At 34.6% G+C, this 15,839-nt stretch overlaps 1 protein-coding gene across 2 annotated transcripts in view; it reads left to right on the top strand.

The window, feature by feature from the left end:
* The window catches only part of si:ch211-45c16.2 (mitogen-activated protein kinase kinase kinase 13), a 252,332-nt gene that overhangs the window by 115,548 nt on the left and 120,945 nt on the right, over positions 1-15,839 (top strand). Inside the window, exons 3-5 of one of the 2 annotated variants that reach the window (XM_051931367.1) lie at positions 1,274-1,469; positions 3,998-4,589; positions 7,161-7,344. In XM_051931367.1, coding sequence (XP_051787327.1) covers positions 4,064-4,589; positions 7,161-7,344 — 710 coding nt within the window. In that variant the 5' untranslated portion in view covers positions 1,274-1,469; positions 3,998-4,063. Of the gene's footprint in view, positions 1-1,273; positions 1,470-3,980; positions 4,590-7,160; positions 7,345-15,839 lie in introns of both variants that reach the window. The other variant, XM_051931366.1, reaches the window with a different exon arrangement.

Here is a 15,839-nt window from a genome sequence, read left to right as displayed (position 1 = left end):
AAATTTTGACTTTTTTGTTTTTGTCTGAGAAGTTATGTGCTAACACTTATGATTAAAATGCTGTGAAATTATATGTAAAACAAACAAACTAAAAATAGTTTAATTTGGGTAATGAAGGTTTTAAATATACTTTTATATCACAGTTTCATTATTAAGCTGATATAAAAATTGCTTAGCATTTTAATTACTTTAAATATGTGTGGTGTGTTTTTTTTTTTTTTTTTTTTATACAAACGGCAACCATATTTTCAGTTTTGGCAACCAAATGCGGCCGCCTGTTTGCTTAGCCTGGCAACCACATTCAAAAGTTATTGTTGTGACCTAAACCATTACAAAAGTATGTATAGAATCAGAATTATTTTTTGCAGATAAAAAAATTATGTAATGATAATTATATTGATCCTTTGATCTAGGTTTCAGAATTTGCAAGAAAGGGAGCAGGTGCACAAGTAAAAGAAACAATGAATACTTAGTGAAATGTTCAAGACAGACACTATCCATTTAAAATTGTGTACTTTAGAGAGAATGTCATTATTCTTGATGTAGGTTTGCAGATCTAACACCGCCTTCTCCTCCTCCTGAGCCAATGAGTCCCTACTCTTTTTATGCAACTTTAAAAGAACACAGTACATCCCTGTGGAAGCCACCTAGCATTGAAGGTGCTTCCTGGAGATTTCCACATTATATCCACAATGTCACTTTATTAATTACAAAGTTGTATCAGCTGTGGGTCATGGCATTTTTCCAAAAAACTGAAAACTACTAATTCCTCTTGCCTGTAGACATGTTTAGAAAAACTAAAAAAATAATTGTAAGTTTCAGGAGAACTATTCCATTAACCAGAGTAAAGTTTGCATTCATCTCAGAATTAACAACGTTGTAAGACACCATTATGCACTTTGTCATTGTATGGAAAGTTAATTCAAGTCTGATTTTCAATGCCCTAAACAGGTGAAAATGATTTTCAATATACACTAGAATCCTGATTATCCGTGCCTCAAAGATTCAAGGCTCCATACTATCTGAAGTGAGCCTGAAAGTGTAATATACAACTTTTTTTACAGTTCATAAAAGCTTTGCTGTGAATACTGTACTGAGTGCAAATATACTAAACTCTTAACCTTGACTGTACTGAGTGAGCGGTTGAGGAATTTGGTGATGGTGAGAACTTGGAAGTGACTCACTCAACCCTCCCCAACTGCACCACTTGGCTGTTGTCATTGTGTTGCAACCATTGACCGTGTAGATATGCTGTTCTGTGTCATTCACTTAGGACTTTTATGTTTATGCGACGATGAAGACAGCATAGAAATTCCACACAATATTTCTCATACGGAAGGTCTAGATGCCATCAAAACAATACTTATGTATATTGAACATTTGGAATACATTACACCTGCTGACATTTTGATGCTGAGGTGACTTTGGAACATTGCAGAAGAGAAGTGAGGAATATTAAGTTCACCAAGGTATGAAAAGAACTTTAAAAATGATACTGTACCATATATATTGACAATCTTTTAAAAGTGTAATTACTGTTTAAACAAAAAAAAACCAATAGCTTCAAAACTGGTCTGTGATTTTGACATACTCCAAATAAATATGGCAAAACAGAACTCTTAACACTAGGGAGTGTTGGTAATTCTCACATGCCACATGGTATTTATTGTATATGTTTACCATGGTTGTTTTAAAGATTCCCAAATCATCTTATAAGTGAATATCTGTTTTTGCTTCACAAAATGGTATATATTGGCCATAATTGTTGTAACTGCCAAAAAACCATAGTGATTCCAATAAAGATTATGATTTAGAAAATTCTAGCTTGGGTGATCTCTCCACTTTCCATATTTGACTACTTTGTTAGTCATTGCAGTCTGTAATTCTCCCACTTCAATTCCATAAAAAAAAAATTGAGATGGCATATGTAAAAAATAAAACTATATTAGGGGGCAGCATTAAGAGGGAAGTGCTGCATATGAGGAATGACAGCAAAATGGTTTGTGAAAAGGAAGGTACAAGTGCTAAATAAAAAAAAAAATGCCAGTGTACTCCTGGTTTAAAGTTTGTTAATGTAATGGCATAAAGAGATTGGGAAAACATATTGAGCTATTCTATTTTTATTTTAAATGCATGAATGTTTGAGATTTGTTTTATATTTGTTACTATAATGTGAAATGTGTACAGTAAAGAAATGAAAATCTTAAAAAGAATTACTACACCTGGTTGGGAATCAGTATGATTTTTAGCATACAGTCAGTAAAAAAAGAGTATTAGTTTTAGATTTACCACTTCAAAAATCACAGTTACTTATACAATCATGTGCATGACTCTGCTTGTTCATCTGTTTTTGTTTGAGGCTGAAACCAGATCTGGACTGAACATAACTTCTCCTTTACATTAGGCTGGTTTACAATCACTAAACATACGAGATTAGATGTCACATGCAATTCCACCAAGAGAACAACTAAACTAATATGCAAGCATGCATTGGGAATGTTTCAGATAGGAAGCATCCAAGCCTCATCTCACTCTCGGTATAGAGAGGGCACAAATAAAAAGATCTAAAGAGGTCCTTTTACTTAATTAACCCTTTGAGCCTTTGACTGAATGTGTTTTTCATGCAACAATCTCAGTTAATTGTGTTGTTACTTTTGCAACATATATCAAGTTTAAACTACTTTTTTTGAATGACCACCCATTAATGTTGCTTCCTAGTAAAGCTAAAGTTCCCTTCTGATTTGAATAATTTGTGTGTATATGTATATGCTGTATAAAAATATATACTGTATACATATAATTTAGAAATACATGATAACAGGCTTTCATTTACACTTTGGGGTAAGCAGTTCAGGGAAGCACTTCACTTCTGATTGAGAGCCTCATAATTTTCTCAGAAGCCATTAATTTACTTGCTCACATAGCGATCAGTACATGATTCCTGTCATTTGCTTTCATGCAGAACACCACAATTCCCCATTTTGTGCACACACACTTATTAGTTTTCTGTTGTTTGAATTTCAGAACTAGTGTAGTGTGTGCTTACTTGATATAACCAGAGTTTTAAGTAATGTCTGATAGTTTCACCACATTCCAGCTAAAAAGGATTTAAGATGCATTGAGTAGTGGGACCATTGTTTACTATTAATAAAGTATCTATCTATCTATCTATCTATCTATCTATCTATCTATCTATCTATCTATCTATCTATCTATCTATCTATCTATCTATCTATCTATCGTACATAACTCCCAGGTAAGGTTATGGAAAAACTCCATAGATACTGTACTTTATTTGAACCAAATATGACAATATAAACAGATGTATGATGCAGTATATCTTTAGTGTTTACCATTTGCTGACCCACAAACTTAACTATATTACTTGCAAAACAATCATGATGTGGATTAGTGATTGCAGTAAATTTCAATGAACAGTAAAAAACTTATAATCATTGCGCATTTGAACAGGATCACTAGGCATAATTTATTCAGACTGCTGAAAAAAGAAATTATTCTTCTCAATAGTTTGCAGGGGTCAAGATGCTTACTTCTGAAATAATATGACTCACTTTTCCAGAATGTCTTTTGTACACCTTTCTCTCCCTCTCCTTGCTTATTCAATGTCTGTCTTTTCAGTTTATCGTTGTAATTTTTCTTTCTTGTTCTCTCCTTTTATCGTGCTTACTTCCTAGCCAATTGAAGCAGTTCCGATGTGTGTGCCCCAGAAATAGCTGAAAGCTATGTGCCTTTAGTTCTTCAAAACACACTGTCTGCTTGCATGGGTTTTCTTGCACATCCTGTATACATTATTGTTAAGTTATGTGACAAATCTAAACTGACCTTGTCAATGCTGGGGTTTATGGGTTACTATTCTTACTTAAAGTATACACTGGAAAACCTAACTGGTCCATTGCTGTTGTGATTTTTTTTTTAAATTATAGTCATGTTTAACTATATTATTTTATGTCAAATTGCAGGTTTTTTCTGTCTGCAGAAACTGGACTGTAATTTAAAACCCAGGAGAAGAATTTGAGCCTTGTGCTTTCATGTACCGTTTCCTATGCACACCCATTTTACGATGAGCAGTCCCTCGGAGGTGCTGAACTGGTCCTCCACTCCAAACCTGATTGTCAACACACTAAAGGAGGAATTCTTACTAAGCTCTCGTGAACCATTGAGCAAAGATGCACCAGGTACCCTTCTACATCTGCCTCCTGAGATAATTGAAGATTTGCCTACAGTACAACAAGACGACTTAGTTCTAGGTGGCAGTCCATGTACAACAGCTCTTACTAGTGTGAGTGAAGACTTGTCTCGTGAACAACAACAGTTTGATAACAGTGTTCTCCAGCTTCAGGAAAATGAAGATCTGGAGAATTCTCTCCCTCAGGAGTATACTGGGGGAAGTGAAGATTGTGGGACCACTCATACTAATGCTACACATACCACTGATGACATCAAACTTCACTTTCATAGGTCAGGAAATGGAGGTGGAGGATTTTTAGATGGCCTCTTTGGCTGCCTTCGACCAGTATGGAATATAATTGGAAAAGCCTATTCCACAGATTACAAATTGCAACAGCAAGGTATGTGTAAAGCATGAACTGCAAAGTTGTCTAGAATTTATTTTAAAGAATGAAACAATCTTAGGCAATGAATTTTTTTCCATAAAGGTAACAAAGAAAAAACTTAGTCAATGAACATGTCTTTGAGCAAATGTAGGGTTTTGAGTGATAGTATTTAAATTTCGTAACATAATCCTTACAACACTACACTTTTCTCCTCTCACCCTATAAAAATAAGATTATATCCAATACGTATATTGTCTCACTCAACCCCAGATCATCTCCCTGGAATCTGGAGTATCAAAAGAAAACAAAATAATTTGACAGTCTGTTACTCTTCCTATTGAATTACATATGTTAAACATTTTCCAGAAAAAAGCAGTAAGAAAAAATGTAAGACACATCAGAGATGCACAAATACAAATAATCAATAATAAACCACATCTAGCAAATTAATCAAATACACGTATACTTAAGTATTTGTGAATTAAGCACTTGATGGAATTTCTCAGGTGGCAGTGTTTACAGATTTTTAAAATAGAATTTTAAGATGTGCTTCAAGTCCTTAGAATATTGAAGATAAACAAAATCCTAGGCTTAATATGAATTTTAACAGTAATGATAAATCTTGCCATTTATATACCTTTATGCAGGCATGCGCAACCTTTCCGCTATTGACGGCCACACTACAGACTTTTTACTTTAATAACGGCCGCACTACAGACTTTTTACTTTAATAACGGCCGCCAGTAAGTCCAAGTAAACTTAATAATGTTTTATGATTTATGTAAAAATTTACAGATTACACATTAAAACAGAGTATGATATATCTGACAATATTCAATTTACTGGTCTACATATGTAAAAAAATGTCTACGAAACGTCATATAGGACAAAAAACCTTTACAGCAATTGTTTCAGGAAGTTTGGAAAACATCGCCATTAATGGCTTCCTTGCTCTTGCATGTTTGCAGACAGACTTGTAAAGTCAGGGGACTCGCTGGAGACCATTAGGAGATGGCAGTGCTACATCGAATGCTACTTCCATTTGTTTATCCACGCTGCACCATCTCACCCCATTTCTCCCAGGAAATGCGGAGTAAGCTCGAGAGTCCCTAGGCCTCGATGAATATATAAAGGGCAACATTTTGGTCAACATACCGACCCGGCTAAGGAAGGTTCTGCGGTGTTTGAGATTCTACACTTGCAGGAGTCTAGAGACCCCAGAGTCCAAATCGGCTTTCGGCGTCACCATACCGACCCGGCCGACAAAGATTCCGCGGCGTTGAGACCCCTTACTCGCTGGAGTCCAGAGACCCTACACCTGCACGGCCGCCATTACGTACACTTTAATATACACGTCCACGGCCGCCAAAGTCCTTGCCCACGGCCGCATGCGGCCGTACGGCCGCAGGTTGCGCACAGCTGCCTTTATGCATATTCCAGCATTTCAGATGGATGAAATGCCTCATATCTGTAAAGCTGAAATTGACACTATTACCTAGGAATGAGATCAAAAGTGTTTCCCAGTAATTATACATTATAGCGACAAATAAGCCTTATTTCTGTGTCATGAAAAATTATGTAAACTGTAATCAAAAGTAAATTACATTTACTTAATGCTAGCCTGCCTATGTTTCTGAGAGAAGGACCCTGACCTAGAAGTAGAAATAACTGCACAGGATTTAGTGTTTTACATGACAGATATTTTTATTTTCTGAGCAATGTGAGGAGATTGTTAACTGGAAGTATACTAGGTTATATTATAAAATCTGTAGAATACAAATCAAGGGACATAATGCTTAGACTCTATAATAAGCAAGTGAAACTGCATTGTCAATACTATCTGCAGTTCTGGTAGCCATCTTTCCATAAGGCAGTATCTGTGCAGATAAGAGCAACCAGATGAAAAATAAAAAACAATATTTAAAACGTTAGTTTTCTTAAATGATTTTTTTTACTATAACCTTAACTTTTTGTTTGCAAAATGCCAATATATTTTATCTTGCAGCCTGTATAATTTTTATTACAGCATTCCCTGTTTAGTGTACTGTATTTGAAAGAGGTACTTCATAACCAAAGCATTACAAGGCACTGGACATTAAAATAACATTATTAGCTGCACATTAACACTGATGTTGGTACTGTTTGTTCTTTTAATAAAATATTTAAAAAACATAGATTTTAATGCAGGTATTAAAATAAAGGGAAATGCCCTTAAGTTAAGCTTTAACTATTGCCAGATTAGCAGAAATCACAAATTACAGAGCTAAATGCAGTTAGTCAATTCTTTGCTTTAAATGGCATTGTATTGTTACCTTGTTCATCACAAAGTGAAGAATTTGGTTTATAATAGATAATACTGTCATTATATTATAGTGGTCCATCAGACCATTTGTTTGTACAAGCTGTGTTAAATGACTAAAGATCTATATTTACAAATGTAAAATACTGTTTGAGTAATAGAATACCTAATTTGTGTTTTTTTTTTTTTTTGTTATTGGTTATTTGAGTCATCATTCATTTATAAATATACTTCTTGAAAATTATGTCATCTATTTGAAGATTAATGTGTATATTATTGTTGTTCAGATATATGGGAAGTTCCATTTGAGGAAATTTCTGAACTGCAGTGGCTAGGAAGTGGAGCTCAGGGGGCCGTCTTTCTAGGCAAATTCCACTCTGAAGAAGTGGCCATCAAGAAGGTCCGGGAGCAAAAGGAGACTGACATCAAACATCTCAGGAAGCTCAAGCACCCCAATATCATTGCCTTCAAGTAATTAAAACATTTTTATTAATAATAACTCTTCTGATATGAATCCTGACTGTTTTATTACATTTAATGTAATTAATATATATATTATTTATGTCACTTTTTTAATTTAACACTAGAATTACTAAAGCCTACGAAAAAACTTGTAATTCCAGCCCACCTTAAATCCCTTCGCACCTCTCCGTCAATGTCTTTTGTCTTGTAAATGTGTCTATAAGCACAAGCAGCCTGCTGTAATATCCCCCACCGTTCCGCCACCAACCCCCAGGCGTGCGAGAAAGGGCAGGAAGTTCTCCCAGCTCAAGCCTTGATTATCTTAGAGTGAAGTGCTGGTGGGGAAATAAAAGATCGTTATTTGGAATCCATACATTTTCATTGTGTTCCGAGTCTACAACAATCTATTTAAACACAATGTTAAATCATAAGCGTTTTTCATGTTTTAGTAACAAATGACAAAATGTCAACATGAACTGTATAATGTGTGAAGGCTGAAGTCCAAATCTATACTAATAAAAGGCAAAGCCCTCACTGACTCACTGACTGACTGACTGACTGACTGACTCACTCATCACTAATTCTCCAACTTCCCGTGTAGGTAGAAGTCTGAAATTTGGCAGGCTCATTCCTTACAGCTTACTTACAAAAGTTAGGCAGGTTTTATTTCGAAATTCTGCGCGTAATGGTCATAACTGGAACCTGTTTGACTGACTCACTCATCACTAATTCTCCAACTTCCCGTGTAGGTAGAAGTCTGAAATTTGGCAGGCTCATTCCTTACAGCTTACTTACAAAAGTTAGGCAGGTTTCATTTCGAAATTCTACGTGTAATGGTCATAACTGGAACCTGTTTTTTGTCCATATACTCTAATGGAGGAGGCGGAGTCACGTATCGCGTCATCACGTATTACGCCTCCTACGTAATCACGTGAACTGAAAACGAGGAAGAGATTTACAGCACAAGTCAAACGCGGGAACGAAGGTAACTGACGTTAATTGTTGACTGTCTTTTAATACTGTGTACTTGTTGAGTGTCTTTTAATACTGTGTAAGCATACATATTAACACATGTGCAATTAAACGTGTGCATTTACGGGGTGATTTCTCAGGCTTAAAAGCTCGCCTTTTATTAAAAAGGTAAATGCAAACTCTTTTCATTCTGAAGGGCACAAACCACGTTAGATTTCAGCCGTTAAACGCGCAAAAATGTCAGTACACCAGATAAATAAGCGCAACATATTATCAGTTGTATTGTATGCTTACAATACATATAGAAATGTGTTAATCGTTAACTAATATTATGGGATGGTGTTTTTCGACTTGCGCCTTGATTTAAACGATTGCATGTCTTGGTGGGTTTGCGTAGCTTATTGTCAATATCTTTACACCTCTTTTTAAGACTTAATTTAAAAAGGTTTTCTTTTCTTCTTAATTAAAATTTAAAAGCAATACTTCACCGCTGCGAAGCCCCTCTAGCGCTGATGTCCAAAGTTCGATTACCGTAAGCGAGTGCAGTGAGTGTGTACGCCTGATGAGCCAAGAATAAGGGGGAAACAGGTGTCGCGTACTCTTTGCATTATTTGACAGTAAACTATTTTCATCCATTCTATGATCTGTTTCTCACAACTGAAGGCACCGTGGCTGATGTTACCTGACTTGCTGGCCAACCATAAGCGTTACCTGGTAGGTAACCACCCACTCACTTCACTCCAATACGGGAATCGAACCTCGGACGTCAGCGCTAGAGGCGAAGCCCCTAAAATTGCGCCACGGCGTGTGGTTCGTTTATTTGACAGCATGTAGATCGGGGTAATTACATTCACGGCATTCGTAGTCTGATTCACAATCTGATTGTATGGGTGGTTACCTACCAGGTAACGCTTATAGTTAGCCAGCAAGTCAGCTCGAAGTGATCACTCGAGTGAACGCAGCTTCACAAAAAAACAGATCCTTAACAAACTGTTATTGGTATATTTTCCGTCAATTTTAAAAGGTTTTCTTTTCTTCTTAATAAAAATTTAAAAGCAGTATTTCGCCGGTGCGAAGCGCGGGGATTTCAGCGACTGACGCATACAGACATATTCATGAGTGCAGGTACTTCAGAAAGAAAGCACCGTGTAAACCTAAACTTTAAATTAAGTTCATAGACCTACAAAAGGTTGCCATTGATTTGAGGCAAGATTGCTTTTCTCATGTACAACTATACGTTGCATTCTTAACAGTAAGCTTGCACGGCTTGGTCATGTTACAACCTGAGTGCTGAACTGACAACGTCGTATATAAACAGAACTATAACAATCGTAATAAACAAACAAAAAAAAAAGCGAAGAACCCTTGGATTTAATAAAAAGGCTCTTTCCTTGGCGAAGCAAGGAAAAAGGAAGACCTTATATGGCGTTCGTTTATAAAACAGCGGAAAAGCTGTGTTAAGGCTGCTTCACAAAAAAACAGATCCTTAACAAATTGCTATTGGGATATTTTCCCTCAATTTAAAAAGCTTTTCTTCTTCATAAAAATTTAAAAGCAGTACTTCGCGGGGATTTAGATATATACAGTGGTGTGAAAAACTATTTGCCCCCTTCCTGATTTCTTATTCTTTTGCATGTTTGTCACACAAAATGTTTCTGATCATCAAACACATTTAACCATTAGTCAAATATAACACAAGTAAACACAAAATGCAGTTTTTAAATGATGGTTTTTATTATTTAGGGAGAAAAAAAATCCAAACCTACATGGCCCTGTGTGAAAAAGTAATTGCCCCCTTGTTAAAAAATAACCTAACTGTGGTGTATCACACCTGAGTTCAATTTCCGTAGCCACCCCCAGGCCTGATTACTGCCACACCTGTTTCAATCAAGAAATCACTTAAATAGGAGCTGCCTGACACAGAGAAGTAGACCAAAAGCACCTCAAAAGCTAGACATCATGCCAAGATCCAAAGAAATTCAGGAACAAATGAGAACAGAAGGTTTGGATATATGTGTGTGTATATATATATATATATATATATACTAGCAAAATACCCGCGCTTCGCAGCGGAGAAGTAGTGTGTTAAAGAGGTTATGTAAACATATATATACATAAACATATATACTTATATACATATCTACATATACACACATATATATATATATATATATATATATATATATATATATATATATATATATATATATATATATATATATACATATATATATATATATATATATACATATAGACATCCACATATATATATACATATATCCACATATATATATACATATATCAACATATATATATATACACATACATATACACACATACATACATACACACATATATATATATATATATATATAAATATATATATATATACACATACAGACACATATATATATACATATAGCAAAATACCCGCGCTTTGCAGCGGAGAAGTAGTGTGTTAAAGAGGTTATGTAACCATATATATACATAAACATATATACATATATATACATATCTACATATACACATATCTACATATACATATATATACATATACACATCCACATATACATATATATATATATATATATATATATATATATATATATATATATATATATATATATACATATACAAATTTACATATCTACATATATATATATATATATATATATATATATATATATATATATATAGATATATATATAGATATATATATATATATAGATATAAATATAGACATACATATATGCATACATACATTCACATATATATATATATATATATATATCTATACTAATAAAAGGCAAAGCCCTCACTGACTCACTCACTGACTGACTGACTGACTCACTCATCACTAATTCTCCAACTTCCCGTGTAGGTGGAAGGCTGAAATTTGGCAGGCTCATTCCTTACAGCTTACTTACAAAAGTTAGGCAGGTTTCATTTCGAAATTCAAAGCGTAATGGTCATAACTGGAACATATTTTTTGTCCATACACTGTAATGGAGGAGGCGGAGTCACGTATCGCGTCATCACGCCTCCTACGTAATCACGTGAACTGAAAACAAGGAAGAGATTTACAGCACGAGTCACACGCGGGAACGAAGGTAAATGACGTTAATTTTTGACTGTCTTTTAATACTGTGTAAGCATACATATTAACACATGTGCAATTAAACGTGTGCTTTTACGGGGTGATTTCTCAGGCTTTAAAGCTCACCTTTTATCAAACGCGGGAACAAAGGTAACTGACGTTGTTCAGTGTCTTTTAATACTGTGTAACCATACATATTAACACATGTCCAATTAAACGTCTGCATTTACGCGGTGATTTCTCAGGCTTAAAAGCTCGCCTTTTACTAAAAAGGTAAATGCAAAACTATTTTCAATCATTCTATGATCTGCTTCTCACAACTGAAGGCACCGTGGCTGATGGTAAATGACGTTAATTTTTGAGTGTCTTTTAATACTGTGTAAGCATACATATTAACACGTGCAAGTAAACGTGTGCATTTACGGGGTGATTTCTCAGGCTTAAAAGCTCGCATTTTATGAAACGCGGGAACAAAGGTAAATCACGTTCTTCACTGTCTTTTAATACTGTGTAACCATACATATTAACACATGTGCAATTAAACGTGTGCATTTACGGGGTGATTTCTCAGGCTTACAACCTCGCCTTTTACTAAAAAGGTAAATGCAAAACTATTTTCAATCATTCTATGATCTGCTTCTCACAACTGAAGGCACCGTGGCTGATGTTACGTCACTTGCTGTCCGACCATAAGCTTTACCTGGTAGGTAGCCGGACACTCACTTCACTCCCTTTCGGGAATCGAACCTCTCAGGTTTTCTTTTGTTCTTAATTAAAATTTAAAACCAATACTTCACCGCTGCTAAGCCCCTCTAGCGCTGACGTCTGAGGTTCGATTACCGTAAGCAACTGCAGTGAGTGTGTAATTACATTCACGGCATTTGTAGTCTGATTCACAATCTGATTGTATGGGTGCTTACTTCCAGGTAACGCTTACACTTGGCCACCAAGTCAGCTCGAAGTGATCACTCGAGTAAAGGCAGCTTCACAAAAAAACTGATCCTTAACAAACTGTTATTAGTATATTTTCCCTCAATTTAAAAACGTTTTATTTTCTTCTTAATAAAAATTTAAAAGCGGTACTTCGCCGGTGCGAACCGCGTGGATTTCACCGACTGACACATACAGACATATTCATGAGTGCAGGTACTTCGGAAAGAAAGCACCGCGTAAACCTAAACTTTAAATTAACTTCATAGACCTACAAAAGGTTGCCATTCATTTGAGGCAAGATTGCTTTTCTTCTGTACAACTATACGTTGCATTCTCAAAAGAGTGTGCTTGCACGGCTTCGGATATAGATATATATATATATATGTATGTCTATATATAAATATGTAAGCTTATAAGTACTGCCTTACTTCTCTTTAAGAAAGGAAGATGTAATGATACTTGATTTAAACGATTCCATGTCTTCCTGGGTTTGCGTAGCTTATTGTCTAAAAAGGATAAACCCTCATTTATAAAACTTTGCTGCAGATGACTTAGCTTATTGTCAATATCTTTACACGTTTTTTTAACACTTATTGACTGAAATGTGCTTTCACAAAAAAGTTACGGCTTTGCTAAAGGATACACCCTCCACAATTTAAGCAATTATAAATTAAATATATATTTCTGTTTTATTTAAACCTTTTAAGTTCGTATGCATAGCCCCATTTGGCTGTTTAATTTTTTTTTTTTCTTTCTTCAGTAATATTTAATCTCCTCAAAGAAAAACAACATATCCATTTTACTTTTTTTCTATCTCTGTACTAATATTTTAGTGTAAAACAATACCCAGTATTTAAAGTTTTTATGTTACTTTATACATTTATTTTACACAATGTTGAAAAATTAATAAAAAACCTACATATTTTGGCAGCTGCTGCTTTCATTTTCAATAAAATGAAAAAGCTCTCCAAGAGAAAACGTCAATAAAGAAGAAACAGTTTGCACTATCTAAAAATCAGAAACCCTCATTTATAAAAGTTTGCTGCAGATGACTTAACTGAAAATAAATGAATAGTTCCTATGTGTATAATACATATTTATCTATTTTACTTATGCCTTTATTCCAACAACTTACAACATCTGAGGTACAATTTGTTACATTACTTTTGTTATTTGCACAACATGCAGGTGAAGTGACTTCCTCAGGGTCACACAGTGGTGTCAGTACCAGGATTTGAACTGACAAGCTCCGGGTTTGCTGAAATATTACTGAAGAAAGAAAAAAAACGAAAACGGGCAAATGGGGCTATGCATACAAATGTCCATCCGTCCATTATCCAACCTGCTATATCCTAAATACAGGAGCCACTAAGTAGATATGTATATATACAGTATATATATATATATATATATATATATATATATATATACAGTTTATGTATATATATATATATATATATATATGTAGATATGTGTATATGTAGATATGTATATATATGTAGATATGTGTATATGTAGATATGTATATAAGTATATATGTTTATGTATATATATGTTTACATAAACTCTTTAACACACTACTTCTCCGCTGCGAAGCGCGGGTATTTTGCTAGTATATATATAATAGCAAAATACCCGCGCTTCGCAGCGGCGAAGTACTGCTTTAAAATTTTAAATAATAAACTGAGGGAAATTATACCAATAATTATTTGTTAAGGATCTCTTTGTATACCATGTTGTCAGTTCACCCCTCCGGTTGTAATATGACCAAGTTGTGCGCTGAGCTTACTCTTGAGCATGGAACGTATACTTGGCCATGTGAAAAGCAAATCAAGAACAGCAAGACCGCGCCAGCTGCGGAGCTCAGCTTGGAGCGAAATGAAGTGAATGAAATGAGGTGAATGGGAGGGGAGATGATCACGTGACTCCAACACCCGCCTTAACTCTCCATCCCTCCACAAACACACAAACACAGTCTCTCGGATCCCAACTCTCGTTTATATATATAGATAAATAGCAAAATACCCGCGCTTCGCAGCGGAGAAGTAGTGTGTTAAAGAGGTTATGAAAAAGAAAAGGAAACATTTTAAAAATAACGTAACATGATTGTCAATGTAATTGTGTTGTCATTGTTATGAGTGTTGCTGTCTTTTATATATATAATATACACACACACACATATAAACATATATATACATATACATATATACATATATATACATATCTACATATATATATATACATATACACATCCACATATCAACATATATATATACACATACATACACACACACATATATATATATATATATATATATACACATACATATATATATATATATATATATATATATATATATATATACACATACATATATATATATATATATACACATACATATATATATATATATATATACACATACATATATATATACACATACATATATATATATATATATATATATATATATATATATATATATATATATATATATATATATATACATATATATATATATATATATATATATAGCAAAATACCTGTGCTTCGCAGCGGAGAAGTAGTGTGTTAAAGAGGTTTTGAAAAAAAAAAAGGAAACATTTTAAAAATAACGTAACATGATTGTCAATGTAATTGTGTTGTCATTGTTATGAGTGTTGCTGTCTTTTATATATATAATATACACACACACACACACACATAAAGATATATATACATATACATATATATACATATCTACATATACACATATCTACATATACATACGTATATACACATCCACATAAACATATATATACATATACAAATTTACATATCTACATATATATATATATATATAGACATACATATATACATATATATGTATATATATATATATATATATATATATACTGTATATATATATATATATACTGTATATATATCCATCCATCCATCCATTTTCCAACCCGCCGAATCCGAACACAGGGTCACGGGGGTCTGCTGGAGCCAATCCCAGCCAACACAGGGCACAAGCCAGGGAACCAATCCTGGGCAGGGTGCCAACCCACCGCAGGACACACACACACACCCACCACACACTAGGGCCAATTTAGAATCGCCAATCCACCTAACTTGCATGTCTTTGGACTGTGGGAGGAAACCGGAGCGCCCGGAGGAAACCCACGCAGACACGGGGAGAACATGCAAACTCCACGCAGGGAGGACCCGGGAAGCGAACCCAGGTCCCCAGATCTCGCAACTGCGAGGCAGCAGCGCTACCCACTGCGCCACCGTGCCGCCCTATACTGTGTATATATATATATATATATATATATATATATATATATATATATATATATATATATATACATACTGTATATATACATATCTACTTATTGGCTCCTGTATTTAGGATATGGCAGGTTGGATAATGGACGGATGGACATTTGTATGCATAGCCCCATTTGCCCGTTTCGTTTTTTTTCTTTCTTCAGTAATATTTCAGCAAACCCGGAG

This window comes from Erpetoichthys calabaricus, chromosome 8, assembly GCF_900747795.2.
Source record: "Erpetoichthys calabaricus chromosome 8, fErpCal1.3, whole genome shotgun sequence".
NCBI classification, from domain to species: Eukaryota; Metazoa; Chordata; class Cladistia; order Polypteriformes; family Polypteridae; genus Erpetoichthys; species Erpetoichthys calabaricus.
The sequence above is the reverse complement of the archived record's forward strand: the minus strand, read 5'-3'. Positions and strand labels throughout refer to the sequence as shown.